The sequence below is a fragment of the Delphinapterus leucas genome, chromosome 18 (genome assembly GCF_059928025.1).
Source record: "Delphinapterus leucas isolate spDelLeu-1000000601 "Yukka" chromosome 18, BTC_Dleu_Yukka2, whole genome shotgun sequence".
Lineage (NCBI taxonomy): Eukaryota > Metazoa > Chordata > Mammalia > Artiodactyla > Monodontidae > Delphinapterus > Delphinapterus leucas.
In genome coordinates, this window is record NC_143146.1 from 9,829,400 (window position 1) to 9,849,776 (window position 20,377).

The 20,377-nt window shown below is 37.0% G+C and overlaps 1 protein-coding gene across 1 annotated transcript in view; it reads right to left on the bottom strand.

Annotated features, from left to right (window-relative positions):
- ITGBL1 (integrin subunit beta like 1) overlaps positions 1 to 20,377 on the bottom strand; it is a 218,651-nt gene that overhangs the window by 27,182 nt on the left and 171,092 nt on the right. The window contains exon 8 of the mRNA XM_022576826.3: positions 1,971 to 2,087. Within this exon, the coding sequence (XP_022432534.3) occupies positions 1,971 to 2,087 (117 nt within the window). The remainder of the gene's footprint in view (positions 1 to 1,970; positions 2,088 to 20,377) is intronic.

A 20,377-nucleotide genomic window follows, 5' to 3' on the forward strand; every position in this document is an offset into this window, starting at 1 on the left:
GCTCTGATCCTGTACCTGTGAGGCATGCTGGATGTGGCCTGGCAGTTAACGTCTCCTAGAAGCAATCCTCAACCAATGACTGATGATATAAGAATTGTGTGTTTTACTCGGGCTCCTAGAGTTCCATCCTCTGTGCTGGGATGAAGCTCCAGTTGACCACAGCAGTAACTGGGTTGACAGCACAGTCTTAATCGGCTGCCCCTCCTCCATGCCACACTTTCCCACTCTCCTACCAGAAACTCCTTCCCCTTTCCAAGGACTTGCATCCAAATCCTTATCTCAGATTCTTACTTCTCATAGAGTTTCTCTACAAAAAAAAATTCTAGTCTCTGGGGCAATTATATTTCTGATTGTATTTCAAGTAATTGGTGTTCTGGTTTGTACACTGGTCTTTTACTAGTTTGGCTAATGGGGGTCAGGTCCCTCTGGGACACAGAGGACTCTGGGCAGATGGACAAATCCAGAGTGTAGACACACGGAGTCAAGAATTAGTCTAAAAAATTATCACTTTGTGAGATGCTTTCTCACTTACCTAGTAAACATTTGATCTCTTCTAACAAGCAGATATATAGATTTGCTTTCATCTTTGGTTCCCTCCCCAAAGATAGAGAGAAAGAGAGATTCGCTGGGGGAAGGGGGGACTGGTCATTTAATGGGTATGTAGATATGACAGGTTTGTAAAATGTCAAGAAATTAACAACAACAATAAAAACGACTATAATCTGTTTAGATATGTCTGATAACTAACACGAGTGAAAAGAGACTCTAAACTAAAAATAATATTGACATAAAGTCAAAACAGTGGGATATCACTCTGGGGGAAATTGTGGTTTAGAGAGAGATCTGTGAACTGAACTCCACAGCTCCAACCCTGAGTCTGGCACTTTTCAGTTATGGGACATTAACACCTCAAACCTCATTCACTTTTCCATTTGTGAAATGAGAAAAGCAGGAACTATCTCTGAGGATGTCTATCACGGGAACTGCGAGAGATAAACCACCCGGCCCAACAGTTATTAAAAAGGGCCTTTTCCCTTGGCTCACAGAGAAAGAAAAGAAGAAAATATTTTTGATCAAATTCCAAGTGTTTTATAGTTGGTTAGAGAGAGAGTAGCTAGATAGATATACATAGAGGTCAGAGAGATGATAGAGATGGGTGGTGTGCCAGCCTTCCATCACTTGTACGTACATGTGCGGGCTTTTCCCCCAATAATAGTGCCCAACTGCATTATGATAATTATCTTAAAGAGATATAGTTATATTCTTTTAGTGTGATTCCACGCCCAGTTCACCTCAATTGTCCTGGAAACCTGGAAGGAACCGCAATCGGCACGCACCCTCTCTACAATATGGAGCTTTGCAAGACTGAACCCCCTTTCAGTTCCCTGGTGACCCCCTTTCCCTCCCCTGGATGAAGCTCAGGTGGACACTGGCAACGTTCTACCGCTGGGACTCTCCTTTCTGCTGTGTTAAGCTTCGTGACAACCCTCATCTACCTCATTCTTCCTTTGCACTGTTTATTACTTCAGTAAGTTTGTTTTGGGGTCTCAGAGCCATCATGGAAACTGAGTGTGTATCTCTTGTGATTGTGTAATTAACTTGGAATATAGTCTTACTGCTTTATTTTCCAAGTCTCAGGTGATACTTACTTCCCCAATCCGTTTTTATCAGTAATCAAAACTGTAAACTGGTTGAAGCAAACCCTTTCACTGTCTTCAGAGGACTTGGTTTAGTCTCCACCATCTTTTATCAATAGCATGCTTTATCCTGTCACATACATACACGTGGATTAAATCAAGAGTCCAAGGTCCTTACCAACCTAACAGTATACTGCTTTTAGGTCTAATTGTGTATTGCTTTTTGTTTATCTTCTTTGTAACAGAATTTTTTTTAAAAAAGAAGAAGTAGGATAAGAAAGGCAGGTGAAGCAGGCTGCACGTAGGGAGCAGAGGGCTGTGAGAATTGCTCACCTCCACAGACCACGCCGTCCAAGTCTTCGCAGCGGCGATCGTCACACTCACACGTCTTGCCATATACCCTGCTGCCTCCCGGTGGGTAGCAAGTGCATTCGCCACACTCACACTTACCTGCAAAACACAAAGGCAGAGTGCACTCAGTAGGAGGCTCACAGAATCAGGAAGGCTTTGAAAGGAAGCAAGCATCCTATTAGACTTCCTGGATCAGTTCTAGTCTGTGGCTGATAATAGCTCAGCAAATACCTTTTCCTACCTCCCTAAGGTTAAGCTGAAGGTCAAGCACAAATGCCAAGGAGGTCGGTGGGAGCTGAAGTGACAACTCCTGGCTCATGTCGTTCCCATCTTCTACTTTCCACTTTCTGTTTCATTCATTTTTTTGTTTGTTTCATTCATTTTTGAAGAATAATCCAACTATTAAACTCTCTGGGTATTTCATACTCCACTTATGATGAGGCCATTTAACATAACTGAGTCAATTTTATATATTTTGACATAATTTGCCATAATGTGGTCATTTAAAAAAATATTTTTAGTGTGGGTCTGTCTGCCACATCAGAAAAAAAATGTTCATAGGTACATTTCAAACTGATATTTTAGTGATGATTTGGCATCAATTTTTGAGTTCATAGAAGTCATTTCAACATGGAACACATGTCCGAGTGCATGTCCTAAATATCTTATTATCCTTGACTTAAAGTTGAAAAGTATAAACATGTTTTGGAATGAGTTTGGTTCATAGTTTGGGGATTTCTTAACTATTTATCTTTATGTTTATAAACAGTTAAGTCTTTATCTTTATGTCTTTTGTTATTTGTTATTATTTCTGGAGCTGTAACTATGCCTCAAACACTATAATTCCTTCAATTCTGTCATTTTGTTTTCATAATACCACACATTGACTAGCATTATCACTATCATTTTACTAAACAGGAAATGGAGACATACTGAAGCCAAGTTACTTTCCCTGGTGAACCAGTTCTTAAGGGACAGATTCAAAATTTATATCCATTCTCATTACACTTAAAGTTTGTGCATCTAAACATTAAGCCATATTGTATCTTAATATACTCATAATGCAGCACCAGAAAGTACATTTCTTTTTTCTGAGGAATTGGTACTGGTTTGCCAGAAATTCAGCTGAGTGACTACTCCGAGACATCTGTTACTCTCTGTCATTATCCCAACCATCATAATTACACACCCACTGAAATGATCATAAGATACTTCAGGGCTGACCCTGCAATGTTGTTAGTCATTCTGTTGCTGCATTTGTATCTCGTTAAAGAAATTCTGAGCTGGGATATGATGGAAGAAAGAAAAACTAGTATTTAGAATCATATAATTTCAGAGTTGTAATTAAAGATAATCTAATGCAGTGACTCATAATCTTTTGTGGCAGAAATGGTGGGGTTATGATCCATTTGAGAATCCAGTGAAAGATATGGCGATAGATAATGTTGTTCTGGCCATGCTTCAACCCATCTCTCCTCCAACTTGGAGGCAGTGCCAAGTTCAGCAGGAGTCAGAGCCCCTCCTCTTTCCCCAATGATACCCCTCTTCCTATGGACCGGCAGACAGAACAGAGACACGCCAGATGCTCTTGGCCGGGGCTTGGATTCATGAGGGTGAAAGCAAGGCACAGGGCTGTGGCAGAATGCCAAGTGTAACAGCATAGCAGTGAGCATCCAGGGGTAGTAGAGCTCGGCACACAGAGGCTGAAGTTTAAACGTGATGGCTGCAGGGGCTGGTTCTCGGCAGTGCCTTGCTTCGCTGGGGTGCTGCGTGAGCTGATTGTCCAAGCTTGTGTTCTGAGCCTAAACTCTTCTAATAAAATGATTTTTCATCCCAGTTAATGACCTTGGTTTCTGTTGTACGCAATCAAGAACTCTGACTGGTGGGGCTTCCCTGGTGGCGCTGTGGTTGAGAGTCCACCTGCCGATGCAGGGGACACAGGTTCGTGCCCTGGTCCGGGAGGATCCCGCGTGCCGTGGAGCGGCTGGGCCCGTGAGCCATGGCCGCTGGGCCTGCGTGTCCAGAGCCTGTGCTCCGCAACGGGAGAGGCCACAACAGTGAGAGGCCCACGTACCACAAAAAAAAAAAAAGAAAGAACTCTGACTGGTAGACCCCAGATCTCTCCCTGAAAAAATATACCAGCAAGTGTTTATTTGCTATAAAATGTCAGGAGGATCCATGACTTTCTGCAGTTTATTTAATAGATGAGGAAACTCAAGTATGCTAAGGCTAAATGACGTGCTTAAGGCCAGCAAAGTAGACATCAGCAGTATTGGTCCTAGAACCCAGATTTTCTGAGCCCCGGTTAATCTCCTGCTGTGCATAAACACACTGGTTCTCTCATAGGTAGATGTGTGAAGGACAACAATGATCCAGATTGTGGAGAGAGGCAAAATATAGGACGGTCAGCAGTGTGGCCCTGTATGGTTAACTAGTCCATGGTGGACAGATGTGGGAAACTTCACCCACATCATTCCTGACAGGTAATCCACTCCCAGTTACCAAGAAAACAACACTTTTTAAGTTTGAGGGCATATGTATTTATGCTGACCATTTTATTAGCATTCTGAGGCATACAGGAAGTTTCCTGAATATGTATTATTGGCTTCTTTGAAAAGGATGAACTAACTACTGGCATATGTGTTTAAATATCTCCATTTCACTGTTTTCATTCTGGATAGGGTCTTCTATTTCTCCCAATCTCCCAATTTATCCGCCCCCCGCCTTTTATACAGTTGGATAGTAAAGTGTTAATATATGGTCCTAGGTACCTTTTTTTCCTGATAGATTGTAATTCAAGCATCTGTTTAAAATATCAGACAATAATTTACCATTTTGCAATTCATTTTTTAGGCCGTGTGTCTGTTGGTGTTTTAAAAATATGTTAAGGCAAATATTAGCTGAATTAACTTTATGTATGTAGCTCTAATTTAGTTTTTAGGATACAGAAGATTCTGATGGGATGGCAAAGCATTAAGAAAGGCTAATCTGTCACACACAGAAAGGTAAAGAAGAGTAAATTCTTCATGCGGTCCACATTTTAAAGGGCATTATTTTGCTGTCTCAGTTCACAACTTCACTCCATTCACTACCAGGACATAGACCTGCCAGGTGAACTTCCACTCATCCTTTAAGATCCAAAGTAAATTCCACCAAATCCATGACACTTGCACCCTCCTAATCACTCATCTTCACAAAAACATCAGAATTAACTGCACTTCTCATGTGTCCTCATAATGTTTAAACCAATATTTATTGAACAGATGCACTAAATAATAATCACATGTAAACAGTTTGGTAATATTGACACAAAGCGTGAGCTTTAATGGAAGAACTTGAATTTAGAATAAGACGTTTCTCCCTGGAATGCAAAGGCATTTCCAATCACCTGAATACCTTCATTTGTATTTTCCACAGTTATATCAATGAAATACGTTCCACAGCAAATTCATCACCTTTATTCACAAACTTACTCCTCTTCCTGGATTCTTTTATCCCGGAGAAGGTCGCTATTCATTTAATCTGTCACTGAGTGTTGAAAAAACTTGATGACATACTTGATGCCTTCCTTCTTCTAATTAACCATTCTTCTCCTTTCAATTTCAAATTTCATAAAATCTACTTTCTTAAAACATAGCTATGATGATGGAACTCCCCTTCCCGTGATGGTCCCACATGACCTTTAAGGCAGAGATCAAATTTCTCAACAGGGCTTTCTACACGAGATCCAACTCACCTTCCTAAGCTTATACCCAACAATCACAGTGCACTCATGTTCAGAGACTTTGTTTTTGTGCTCCATTTCTTCTCTCTGCCATGCACTCTACAACTTTCTCTATAAAATTCAACCTAGTGTTCAACAGCCAGCTTAAATCTGAAATCCTCTATAAACCCTTCCTTGCCATCCCTGTTTGGTCACCTGGAGGATCTGTTCCTTCTCTCTGATCCCACAGTACTTGGTTCACACCATTAGTAGATCAGTGAATGCACACTTTATACTAAATAAATACATGCCAGAACCCTACCATAAACAGTGATCTATTTATGGTCCAGGCTGATTTGTAACCTGTTAGCAGCCAGCAAAGTTCTCTGTTGAGGTAGTAGCAAACACAAGCCTCAGAATGGGAGAAAATATTTGCAAACAAAACAACTGACAAAGGATTAATCTCCAAAATATACAAGCAGCTCATGCAGCTCAATATCAAAAAAACAAACAACCCTATCCAAAAATGGGCAGAAGACCTAAATAGACATTTCTCCAAAGAAGACATACAGATGGCCAACAAATACAATGAAAAGATGCTCAACATTAGTAACCATTAGAGAAATGCAAATCAAAACCGCAATGAGGTATCACCTCACACCGGTCAGAACGGCCATCATCAAAAAATCTACAAATAATAAATGTTGGAGGGGGTGTGGAGAAAAGGGAACCCTCCTGCACTGTTGGTGGGAATGTAAACTGATACAGCCACTATGGAGAACAGTATGGAGGTTCCTTAAAATACTAAAAATAGAACTACCATATGACCCAGCAATCCCACTACTGGGCATATACCCAGAGAAAACCATAATTCAAGAAGATACATTTACCACAATGTTCATTGTGGCACTATTTACAATAGCCAGGACATGGAAGCATCCTAAATGTCCATCGAGAGATGAATGGATAAAGAAGATGTGGCACATATATACAATGGAACATTACTCAGCCATAAAAAGGAACGAAACTGAGTTATTTGTAGTGAGGTGGATGGACCTAGAATCTGTCATACAGAGTGAAGTAAGTCAGAAAGAGAAAAGCAAATACCTTATGCTAACGTGCATATATGGAATTTTGAAAAGCGGTACTGATGAACCTAGTGGCAGGGCAGGAATAAAGACAAAGATGTACAGAACAGACTTGAGGGCACATGGGGGGAAGGGGAAGCTGGCACGAAGTGAGAGAGCAGTAGTGACATACGTACACTACCAAATGTAAAACGGATGGCTAGTGGGAAGCTGCTGCACAGCACAGGGAGATCAGCTCGGTGCTTTGTGAGGACCTAGGGGGGTGGGATAGGGAGGGTGGAAGGAGGTGCAAGAGGGAGGGGATATGGGGACACATGTATACATGTAGCTGATTCACTTTGTTGTGCAGCAGAAACTAACAAAACTTTGTAAAGCATTTATACTCCAATAAAGATGTGAAAATAAAACACTTAAAAAAATAAAAACAAATTCAGAAAGAAAAAATAGAAGAAATTGAGTCTCCTCTCCTTTATTTACTAAATGGTAGTATTTCAATGATTAGTTTAATGTTATGGAGATGTAACTGTGGATTCTCAAATGATTATCAAATTAGTATTCTGATAAGTAAGAATGAAGGATAATGGAAGTTTGCAGGTCTAGCACTAGCAAGTACTCTGTTATATAACAAATTGAGAGGAAAATCTAAAGAAAGATATATTCAAAAATGCAAATAAACCAAGTAATTTTTAAAAAGACAATCCAGGAACAGGATGAAAAGGATGGAAATAACTGTCTGAAAAGAAATTAATTCAGTCAACATCATCAATACCATCCAACCAAAACTTAACTGAAATTTACAGAGTCTGCCCACTCCAGGTAAATTTTAATAAACTTAACCTTTAAGGACATACAAAAAGTTAGTCCAAAGACATACTTTTATAATGGATTGCAATCCCTATGAATTGTATTTAAAGGCTATTATACACTAGCAAAGAAGGGTAATGAAGTAAAGCAGATACGTAGAAGTCCTGATTAAAACAGATTTTACTTAAGCATTTCAAATTTGACACTTCTACAAAATACAGGAAAACTTTAAGTCAGAACATGGACAAAAAGCACAGTTTACAGCTCATCTAGTTTATCCTGAAGATACAAAATTAAGAAAGACATTTAAAAACTTTTAATAGTAGAGGGAATACAGGTAAAGTACATGAGCACACACACCCTATAGGGTTACAGAAGGTTCCTGGAAAAGGTGAATTCGGAATGAGTCTTAAAGTGTTTGTTAAATGTTAATCAGGCAAAGAAGAAAGAAAATAAATTTTAACGTAAGATTCAGTTAAAAGAATGGGCTCTGATTTTAAATAAATCTGGATTTTAATCCTGGCACATCCAATCTTAAATGTGATTCTTTGGAAGACTAAGTTAAACCTCATTTATTACGGCTACAGGATGGGGATAATAATGACACTGATCACGTAAGATTTTGGTTAGGCTAAATATTATCATACATATCAAGTACATAGGACAGGACCTGACACATAGTAAGTGGTCCATAAATAACAGATATTATTATTTCTATTTTTATAATTAAAAAAACATAATGGGAGGCTTGAATTTCACTAACACATAAAATCCGTTCCTTTACTTTCTGATTCTATTTCTCTAAAAAAATAAACCAACTGTATTTCCTGATCCAGAATGAGATTATTTAAGAAGAACACCATATCATCAAATGCACCTGCTAGCCTGGGAACAGAAGGTACGCTCTCTACAACCTTATTTTCTTCCACTTTTTAAAAGGGCAAAACCACACTTGCAGTACATGCTCAATATTTGGAGAGTAATTAGAGGCTCACATAAAACAGAAAAGAGATTAGCACTTTACTAACACAGTCCTCCTTTGCCTAAAATAATAGGTTTACCATAGCAACCTGATTGTACTAGGAAAAGCTCCTGCCAAATGCATCCAAAGTTCCCTTGAAATTTCTATGAGAAAGAATTAAACACTTCAGAACTATAATATTCTGTACCATTTCATCTAAGTACAAATATTTTGTGTGTGAGAATAAAGTAATCTTCCATCAGACATTTGAAAATGAAGAGGCAACTTTCACCTTCCATTTCAAAATGAGCAGTGAGACTTCTTATAATTCAAGCCACACTTTGACATTACATTTGCGGGCCAAGGAAGAGAGGCTCGTAACTTTTTTAAAACATGGATAAATGTCAATCCTTCTGTTTGTGTCTTCTTAGTATACAAGGATTAAAGTAATCAATCACAGACCTTTGTGAGGAAATAAGACATTTAAGCAAATGTTGTACTGATATAGTTTTCTGTTGTTTGCCCTTAGAGTGTCTAAAATTGAAACTGGGACATGGGAGTAGCAGGCTTCACTTTTCTCTAAAGGTTTTCCAAGGTATTGAGCAGAACTTCACAGAGGAATTCTATTAGACCTCTAAGTAAGAGTATCTCGTTATTTCAACCTTAAGATTAGTTTCTATAACAATAACTAAAATTACTCAATTCATTTATTTCTAACAAAAATTTTATAAATTAGGTAGCAATATCATACGTGTTTACCAATATAACTCAGGAACTATGCGATAGACCCAAGGTTAAGAAATCAGAGAAAGAATGAGGTTGGAAATGTGGAGCTTAAGTAATTAATCAATGTGGCCCATCCTGAATGAGTCAATATAAATTAGAATAAGAATCTCATTCTTTGTAGCTGATAAACCCATTGATGGGACAGTGGGCAGTACCTTGCTTCAGAAACAAGGTTTTGGGATTCTGCAAACAAAAATCCTATCACATCCAGGCCTATGCCTGGTATTGAATTATTGATTCCATAGGGCATAAATAAACACATGCAATTGTAATTCACCATGAAAGACTCTATGGGACAAATGTCAAAGATAGAAAAGAGACAACAAATGCTATTCACCAGTGAAAGAGTTGATACAGAGAAACGTTTCTATTGAAAGTTTCTTGAAGATAAACTATATTTGGGAAAAAAAGGGATAAAGTAGAATCAGACCTTAATCACTTTTAAATTCTTGCTGGTTTTGTTACTTTAAAACATTCAAAAGTGTGAGTGAACATATCACTTCCTTCACGCACATTTCAGGAGTGCTAATTAAATTGATTTGAAACAAGCGTGGACTTTCTTCCCACATCAGGGATAATCAGAGAATTTACTTTACAAATTGAACAATGAAATCCATCTAACAATAAATAATACATTTCCATCAACAACAAGCTAATCTTTTAAAATGAAGAAAAAATACACCATAAAGCAATATTTTCTCCTGATAACTTATTTTTTAATTAGTCTTTATTTCTGAATCTACCAATATTAGTTTTCCCAAATCATAAAACATTAGAAAGAACATTGAGCATATATGTAAATGTATACATATATCAGAATATATGAGTATATGTACATTTAAATTTGAAGCTATTGTAACTCCATGTGAGCAACTTATCCTCAAATGGCTCATGTAAAAAAAGTTCTTTGTACTATTCTTAAGTCTTCTAAGATCAAAAGTATCTCAAAATAAAAATATTTTAAATTTTAAAAATATGCAAGTAAAATTCTAAACATAACTTATCTATGCAGCTAAATGTTTTTTAAAAAATAAAATCTTATCAATAATTATGTATACACTTAGCCACATGTTTTACATTCACTTTTGGAAAATATCCTTTAACGTCATATTCAGGATTTAAGCCAATTTTTTTTCAATAAAGCAATGTCAAATATATGCAGAGTCTGGAAATCATGTAGTCAAAAATGTCAGAAGTTCAATAAACTTAAAATTTAAGGCTATAGCGAACTTGCTTTAACTCTGTCGTTTTATAGCACAGTTAACATATTCAGGATTAATAGGTAAGAGTTACAGGGGAACAGAGTTTAATATACTGTAATAAATAACATAATACACATCAGAGTAGTCCATTATGGAATGTGCTGCCATGGTAGGGAGTAAGCTTCCATCACTGAAGGAACTGAAGCCAAGAAGGCCGTCTTTGATAAGAGTTAAGAGTTTGTGCTCTGGATTCAGAAAGACCTAAGATAGAATTTAATATCAACCACTTACATGCTCTATAATCTTAGAAAATAACTAAACCTTTCTATTTTAAAATTTTCAAAATTGGGAATACCTACTTAATAAGTAACTTTAAAGACACAAATATATTTTTTTATGTATTACTGTTTGGATTTCCTAAGTACCACTGTGATATTTGTTTGTGGCACAGTGTTTAAACTTTAAGAAAAAAATAAATAAATGTATAACTTGAAGAGTAAAAGGCTTCCACAAATAGAACCACATATTATAATTTTATATAACTGGAAGTAATACACCATTTTTTCACAGCTAATCTGTTTCTCCCTCAATATGAATGTCTACTTCCTTTTTTGCTCTGCCAACAATGTATTTCAGATAACTTATGGTTTCTGTACTAAGTAATGCTACTTCTTTAAAAGGTATTTTATTCTGACATTATTTTTCAACAAACTCCTATGGCACCTGAAAGTCCTATCTCCGTTTTGTCTCTAGCCTCAGAAATAATTTTTGACTAGCAAAACGTCAATATATAAGTCAAAGCCTCCTAAGGCAGCCTGGATTTAAGTGGCCAAGATCCTAGAGAAAAAGGAACCATAGGGTAGTGAGTTCTACCCAATACACAAATAATCCCCTTCATGCATTTGTCAAGACTGAAACTTTTTAGGGCAAGAGGATAAAGCATTAAGCAGAAAGCAACATCTAGAAGATGAATAAACTAAACAGAGCTTTTGGTTTTCTCATCTGGCTGGAAAGACAGTACTTGGAACTCAGGGACCTTTGAGAAGGAGGGCATTGATAAACATAACATAAACATCCCAGGTTTTCACTTTAGAAATCATTTTAATGCCTGATTGGATTGAGGTTATCTGCCTTTGTACATATGTCTGCCAGACAAAAAGTAAATTATCTCTTCATGGAAGATAACATCATTCACAAATTTCTACCAATTTTATTAAACGATATTTATACCCAATTAAAAAGAGTTATATCAATAGACAAGACAGAATGACTAAAAAGGAAAGAGAAAAATAGACAATACAAAAAGGTCACTTTATTTATGACAGAGGTGACATCACAGTACGGTGGGGAAAGGCTGACTTTTCAATAAGTGGTTCTATCTAGCCTGGACTACTCACTTTTGCTTTTCAGAAATTGCTATCTGTTCTCTTCTCACATATTGTTACACTAAGCTATTGAACTAAATGATCTCTAAAGCGTCGCAGATGTATTCACAGAATTTGATTCATAAATCATCAATTGTAGCTACCGGTCTTGTTTTCTAGTTAAATGTTCCAAATATGTCTGGTCAAGTTGTATAATTTGTTAGACTCTAACAGCAGCTACCAAGGTATTACTTGCAGTATTTTTCTCAAAGACTGTTACTATGCAATGCAAATATAAAAATCATACTAATTTATATAACGTATATCTAAATATTTAAATTATGGCCTTCCATCACGAATAGAAAGTTGCTTGTGGTTCCCTTCAATTCATTTTCTAGAGAAACTAAGACCAACACTTCCTACCATTGGCTATAAAGTAATAGTAGTTAAATACAGAAACTTAATTCAAATAATGGAACTTACTAGGGTCATAAGTGATCCAGACTGATGGAAATACAGATATATTCTCAAAGTATATCCTAATGAATATTGCCTGTAAAGGCAAAAAGACAGTAGTTAAAAGTCATGGAAACAGTTCAGACTGGGGCAAGATGTATGAGAAAAATTGCTTGACCTTCTTTTTCACTATTTCAAGATAATGAAAAACTTAGTCATAGCAGAGACCATAGAGACTTCATGGCTAATCTTAGTTACCTAGAAAAACTGAATGATAACCAAATCGATGAGGGTGCTCTACGTTTCTTGGACACTACCAGATAAGAGGAAACATTTCATTTTGATAAGAGTATCACATGGTAGTGTAGAGATGTAGGAAGAAAGAGAAATATGCCTCCAATTAAGGGAAAGAGGAAAGGAGGAGGGTGCTAAAAGAGAAAGAACTCTCAAATACCTGTGATTATCTGCTTGTATTAGCAACGGAAAAGAAGGTCAGAAAATAAAGGTATTGGAAATGCAGATCTTTCATGCAAACCTTCACATCTCCCTGACTATAGGGAAATGTAGGAGAAATAGTAGTTTGTGTGAAATAAAACCTGATCTTACTTTGGGTCCCTTCATATTATGAGTTAATCTGTGCTTATGTGTCTCTCTTATTCAAATCTTCAATAAAATCAAAGGAGTGAATATAAAATAATAAAAACAAAACAAAACAAAATCACATGTAATTGCTAATGGTCAAAAACATTTATGCCCTTGCTTGAAAAGCAATGTCTTTTTTGAAGGAACAGGAAATTGCAATATCAGCTCTTCAGTGAAATGACTTCTGCTTTCACCTGATGTATCAAAAGAAATAGGCCATTCAATCACTTATAGCAATAATAGTTAACATTGCTACTGCAAAAGCTATTCAGGGAATGAAATGAGGTAATAAAAGAAAACAAAGAAAGCCTATGAGATCAGATGCTTTAAACAATGATAAATTCTACATCACACAAAAAGCAGTGTTGGAGGAACCCTGATTACTCTTGTCTTGAGACATCTTTGGCTTAAATACATCTGATTGCCTGAGAGTCCGAAGGATTGATTGCTTGCCCATGATGTGTTATGTAATGAGAAACTGCATTAATTCCACTGGGAATTTTAATTTGCATATTCCTTTTTTTTTTCTTCTAGCAAATGACAACTGCTGTGTGGGAAGTATAGTTAATAAACATTCTAAACTTATTCTCTTCCAAATCTAAGTTTCTTGTTTATCCTCCACTTAATTTTAAATTTTATTCATTTATTTTTGGTGGGGAGATATGATTTTAAATATGAGTTTTTATTAACTTTCACTTTTTGAAATAGTATTACAAAAGATATATTACAATGAAGTACATAGTATGTAGGCTTTAGCTTCCAGCAATATGAAGAACAAAAAAATATTGGACCTAAAATAAAGTGTCTGTTCCATTGCTGGGCTTATGGGAAGTCATGTAATTCTTCAAGAACTATGAGCTGGGGACTTCCTTGGTGACACAGTGGTTAAGAATCTGCCTGCCAATGCAGGGGACGCAGGTTTGAGCCCTGGTCCGGGAAGATCCCACATGCCGCAGAGCAACTAAGCCTGTGCGCCACAACTACTGAGCCTGTGCTCTAGAGCCCAAGAGCCACAACTACTGAAGCCCACGAGCCTAGAGCCCATGCTCTGCAACAAAAGAAGCCACCACAATGAGAAGCCTGTGCACCACAATGAAGAGTAGCCCCCACTCACCGCAACTAGAGAAAGCCCACGTGCAGCAATGAAGACCCAACGCAGCCAAAAATAGATAAATAAAATAAATTATTAAAAAAAAAAAAAAACTATGAGCTGGAACAAGGGCAATTACCATAAGCCCATATGAAAGAGGCCCTGAGGGTAAAAGCCTACATCAGCACTTCAAGCAATGAAAGTGGAGAAGTTGAATTTGAGACTCCTTGAGTAAACTGGGGACTCTGGAAAGAAGGCTAAAGAGATCCAAGATCAGTAATATCCTGGGAGAATCTAACACAAATCCTCACTGAAGAAAGGTGTCCTGAATTGACACTTCAAGATTTTCTAGCGTTTAGAATAAACCATCTATAAGCTTACAATTGAAGACCAACAAATAGGTACACACAAGGAAACAAACCACCATGAGTGAAAGCCAGCAAAAACAATATTAATTTTAGCTCTGTGCTAAAGACTTGATATTGTCTAGAAGCCTGTCTTGCTATCTTTTTTCTTGAATATATTTTCCATAGTGACTCTAATATCTGTATCTGATAATCCCAATAAATGGGTCATTTATGCATGTATTTCTATTGGTTGTTGTTGTTTCCTTGGTTTTGTTTCTTATTTCTCTGACTGAATGTCAGAAATTGCATATGGAAAGATTACAGAGCCTCTGGATGATAGCCTTTCCCCCAGAAATAGTTCACTTCTTGTAAGCAGATACAGCAATGTGTCTCATCCTGGGGAAATTTTGCCCCCCCAGGGGACATTTGGCAATGTCTGGAGATATTTCTGACTGTAATGATGGGTTGGAGGTGCTGCTGACATCTAGTAAATAACGAACAGAAACACTGCTAAACATCCTACAAAGCACAGGACAGCCCCACAGCAAAGAATTATCCAGCCCAAAATATTAATAGTGCTGCTATTGAGAAACCCTAAGATAAGTGACGGCAGATCACCTTAATCCAAATAAGCTCCCCTGAGGCTGAGTTGCATTTATTCCTTGTTTACCCCTCCCCTTTCCAATAGGTCCAAACACACTGGCATCTGCACTCATGCACACACATACATGTGCACATATAGACACTCACATGAAAATTAGCCCACCCGAGTCTATACTTCCTCCTTTAAGACTGATCATTGTCACCCCCTCTAAGAAGCACTGTCTGCCACTTCCTCAGTCCCCATGTACAACCACCACTGAAGGCTTGATTAGGCATCACTATGATGTTTAAAACAGAACCTTGGCAGCACTCTAGCCTGATACTGATTGATACTGATCAATCTAAACAGATACTGGTTGATCTAAAATATACTCCATGGTGTTGAGTCTGCTTTACAGTTTTTAATCTAGGCTGCTCATTTGCATCTTGTATTCAGTTTTTATGCAAATCGTTAAAACTTTATGCCATTACCTAAGACTCCCACTCACTATATTTTTTAAATGTACTCTCCCATTATCCCCTATTTAAAAAATCACTTCCCTAGTTTCAAATCAAGATTTTTAAATATCAAACACAAAGTCCCTTTTACTTTTAAAATTATGATTTAACTGATTTAAATGTAGTATTATCAAGGCAATACATAATTATAAATCAATGTATGATAAATGTAAATGAAAATAAAATAATACATATAAGGCAGGAAATCCCCTGTTGAACTCAGCTCCAGGGACAATTATTGTTAACATGGTAATGAATTTCCTTCTAGACTTTCATCTACACCTATTTTTACATATATGAGTAAACAAGGCAATATAATTTTATCTCAAGTTATAAGTATTTTAGCTAGGAGCATGTTGTAAAGGATTCATTTTCATTAAGATCGTTCTTCCAGTAGCCCTTTCCATGACCTAAGCTATGGTTGGACTTAATCCCAAAGTATGGTATTATATTTTTTAAAGAGCAGATATATCTGGTACCAGCCCAAACCTCTACTGCACATACTTGAATTCCTCCTGCTGTCAGAATTTCAAGTAGATTAATTTACTTAAAACTTGACTTATTGGGCATTCTCTCTGCGTAGAGACAGAATGCTGATTTAGTCACTTAAAAATCAGTTAGTAGACCATCTGTGGGAGAAGAAATTCATCTTTCTACACTATTCTTTTGAAATTTCTCATGAACTCTTACAAATGAGCTTCTTTGTCATGTGTGCCACCCAAGGGATAAGAAGAGACGGAAAGGTCGGGGGGGGGGGGGAGTCTTTCCTTTGCCCCCTTCACTCAGGGTTGTACTAATGCAGATTATTCAGTTGAGAAGCATTTGTTCTCCGCTTCATAATCTGTGGAGACAATCATTAATATTCAACCACGTGAACAGCATTCTAGGTGTTGTATGGAACACAGAGGGAGAGAGGCTAAAATCTAAGTCAAATAGATGAGTCTATGAAGACTGATGGCCCCAAGGAAGAGAAAGTTACCCTCCAATATGAATTCCAATTTCCACAGAATGGAAACTGACCTCAACATATTTTGTAACTATAAAGAAAACTACTACTGTACTTTGGGCAGGTTTAGCTAACATGTAAGGGGAGTAATACAAAATAAAACAAATCAAAATGAAAGAAAGGGGCCCACAGTAACATGCAGAATGGGGATAAGAATGTATCATAAGATGTTTTTTAAAAAGTTTTATTTTATGTGTGATGGGCAAGTGAGGAGGAAAGTAAAATTATACCTTTGGTGTAATTTGTTTATGGATTTGGTGTATGTGTTAGGCTGTTTACCAGGATCAGTATATCATCAGATCATCAGAGAGGTGGCAGGTTTGATAAAGGCTTAAAACAATGAATTAAATGAAATGTTAACAATAAATAATTTATTTAAAAAGCAAATGATGAATTTTTATGCAACTCGAATTAAAAACTGAAGGTACACTGGGCTAAGCATAATTTTAAAGCTCACTGATTTAATACAACCTAAATGTAGCAATTAAATTCATACTCACATTTTAACCCCCACACACTACATCAGCTTCATTATGTTTAAGGCCACGTCAAGGCACTTTCCTTTGCGCATCTGGGCTAGTTTCCCATCAGAGGTAATACGGGGAATACAGTCTAATCGACTTAATCAACACTATCTGAGCACAGGAGGAACCTGAATATATATCTAAGATGTATTTTACTGACAAAAAAGAAGTAAGTAAGGAGGATGTGAAAATATATTATGTACACGTGGAGCTGCAAAAAATGTTAAACTATTCCCCCAAAACATGTTCAATAAGGGTGAGGGTTAGTTATCCACAAAGGAAAGGAAAATATTGCCCATTATTATAAACAAATCAAAACATGAGTTCAATTTGAAAAGTAGGGTGTTACACTGACACTGATGGCCCTTAAATTCCGCTGTGAATATACATCATATTCTCTGGATATTAAGGTTTCCAACTGCTTATCTTAAGGGCGCTACCAATTATCAACTGCAGCAATTGATGGGAAAAGGTATGGCCACTGTAACAAGAACTGCCAACATCCAGTCAGCTCATGTACCTGAACATGGCATATAGTGGGAGGTTGCGACCATCTGACTTAACAACAGGGAAGCAAATGAATTTTAGACATAATAGTGGATGTTTGTTTCAAACGTAGGCAAAGAGATGATTGAGCAACTAGCATGATAGAAAGGGGACGCAAAAATTGGGTTTACAGATATAGAAATATTAATTAAGAAGCAGAGGAGAAAGTTATAATAACATTGTCATGTTTCCTTCATTATACACCAGGTTGCTCTCAAGTCCGTGGTTTCCCTACATTATGAGTGCTTTAATTACATATGTAGGAAGAGGAAGGGAACTACAACAAGGATCTGCATTTTCTGAGGATGAATTATTAGTGCACTATTTTGACTAAATTTATCTCATCTACCACCTTGTTTCGCTACATTTAAATATGCACGTCTAACAACTGCTTTTTGCAATATGTCCACTCCTCCCATATACGAAAATAGAGAAGATAAACCAAACACCTATTCTATGCCATCAAAGTGGTAATTTTGGCGTGTCCATTTCCTTCTCATGCATTCTATGTGCTCCTGACCATTCTCCCATTTCTTCCCATCTAGTAGTGGATACATTTAATTATAACAAAGCAGTTACAGGGGATAAGACATTCACTGAGACCTTCATTGTCCTTAGGCAATGAATTTGGATTTTCCACACGTTGGTTGGCCTTGGGGTTGGAATTCCCGACAATGTCCTAAGACTACACGTCTGCAAGAAAACAGTCCTACCCTGAGGCAGTTGTGTGGCTACGACCACTCAACGCATTTCCCGGTATTGTACTAAATATTCTCTGTCCATTGTTTGATTTCTTCTCCACCATGACCCCTTGGAAGAAGGTCCTGATTTTGTCCCTGTTTCGCAGATGAGGCCCACGGACTTACAAGGTTTAAGTACTTTACTGGAAGTCACACAGTCGGTGAATAGTAGAGCCAGGATTCAATTCAGTATCTGGCTTACTCACAAATGTATAGTTTAAATCACTGGGTTATACTTATTCTTGATTGGACAAATGCCACAATTAATTAATTAATATTATCAGTTTGCATAAAATGTATTTCTTGCTTTTCAGAATGAAATAAGGGTCATGATGTAACAATTACTCTAAGCAAGGGGAGGTACTGGGAAAGGGTCTAAACGCAAGGGGAGGTACTGGGGAAGGGTCTAACACAAACAGTATCTAGTAACATCAGGCCTGGGGGAAAAAACTTTGTATCATCTGCTTACAAAACACATTTGCAAACCAGTTTGTTCATTTTGAAAACAAACTAAATGTTTCTTCTTAAAGGAAAGAAAATAAGGCACATCTTCTGATGCTATTAGTATATATCTGACAAAATATAAAACCATGGTGTGGGGCATCGATTATATTTACCTTATTGAAAAATCTTTTGGGCATTTGAGGATCTGATGAGAATATTGAGATTCAATGGTACCGTGAACTTAAGAGAGCCATGCATTTTTAGGAAAACAGCCAACTGTGTATCTCAGTCTCTCACTCTCTCTGTCTCTCTCCCTCTCTCTCTCTGTCATTCTGGCTCTCACTACTCCTCAGCCATCTTATACTTTACTGGGAAGAGCAGACAAAGAAACCTACACGTTATAGCACAGTATGCTAAGAATGTGATAAAAGTAGGTGCGGGAACACGGAGATGCAGGCAGCTTCTTAGAAAAAGTAACACGTGAGTGAGGTCTAAAGTTAGCCTAAGTGGATGTGGGAGAGGAAGGGAGTCAGGACTTTCCCTAAAGGTTTAATATGCATTAAGCTTGAAAATTAGAAACTCAAGTTTGAATTTTGGAAAGATTACCTTGACAGCGGTATGGAGAAAACCTGAATCAAAGTACATAAGACACATGATGGAGAAACCAGGTGAGAGGTTCTTAGAGCAATGAGAGATGATGATCTGGGGGAGGGGATGACAGAGGGGTGCAGAGCATCTGACATTTCTTCATTTGACTGAAAAGGAAAATAACTACAGAAGTATAAAATTCCCATAAGAAATATTATCATCCACAGAGCCAATATCTTAAAATATTTTTAAAAATCTATTTCTAATTCAAAAGATAACCCAGCTATTCATGCTTTCGTTTTTTTTCAATCGTTTATTTAGGGACCCTACTTACATTGATTGGTCTTATACTCTAATTGAAAAAGACAGACATACACAAGTAAAAATGTAAATATTTAATATAAATTCTCATGTAAACCAGCCAGCAATACAAGTTGCTGATTTCAGGACTTTACTGGGTACTTCTTCCCCATAAATAATATGAAGACACATCCCTTGTGTTTTGAATGATTTCTTGGGTTCACAACAATTATCTCATTTCAGAGTTCACCATAAAAATATGAATCAGAGAAACAGATGTATTTTCACATGTGAATTTCAATAAAAATTAAAAACCTGTGAACAATGAAAGTGAACAGATGTTCAAAAGCCAACAAGATTCTAAATCTAGAATTATCCATTTCTTGATTCATATGTATACTCCTCTTTATTAAGAGGAAAAATGTGTTAATCATAATTTTAACTATGGCTCTTCTTTTCAATATTTAAAATCTTATGTAGGTGTCTCATATTTGGAGTGTATTAATTTTAAAGTCATCTTATACGTACAGAAAAGTGCCCAAGTCATGAGCCTATGACTCAATGAATTTTCATAAAGTGAACAGACCCATGTAACACACAAATGAAGGCACATAACTTTATCTACACCTCCAGATGTTCCTCTACTATGCCCCTCAACAGCCCCCAAACATAACTACCAGTTTCTACTACTACTATA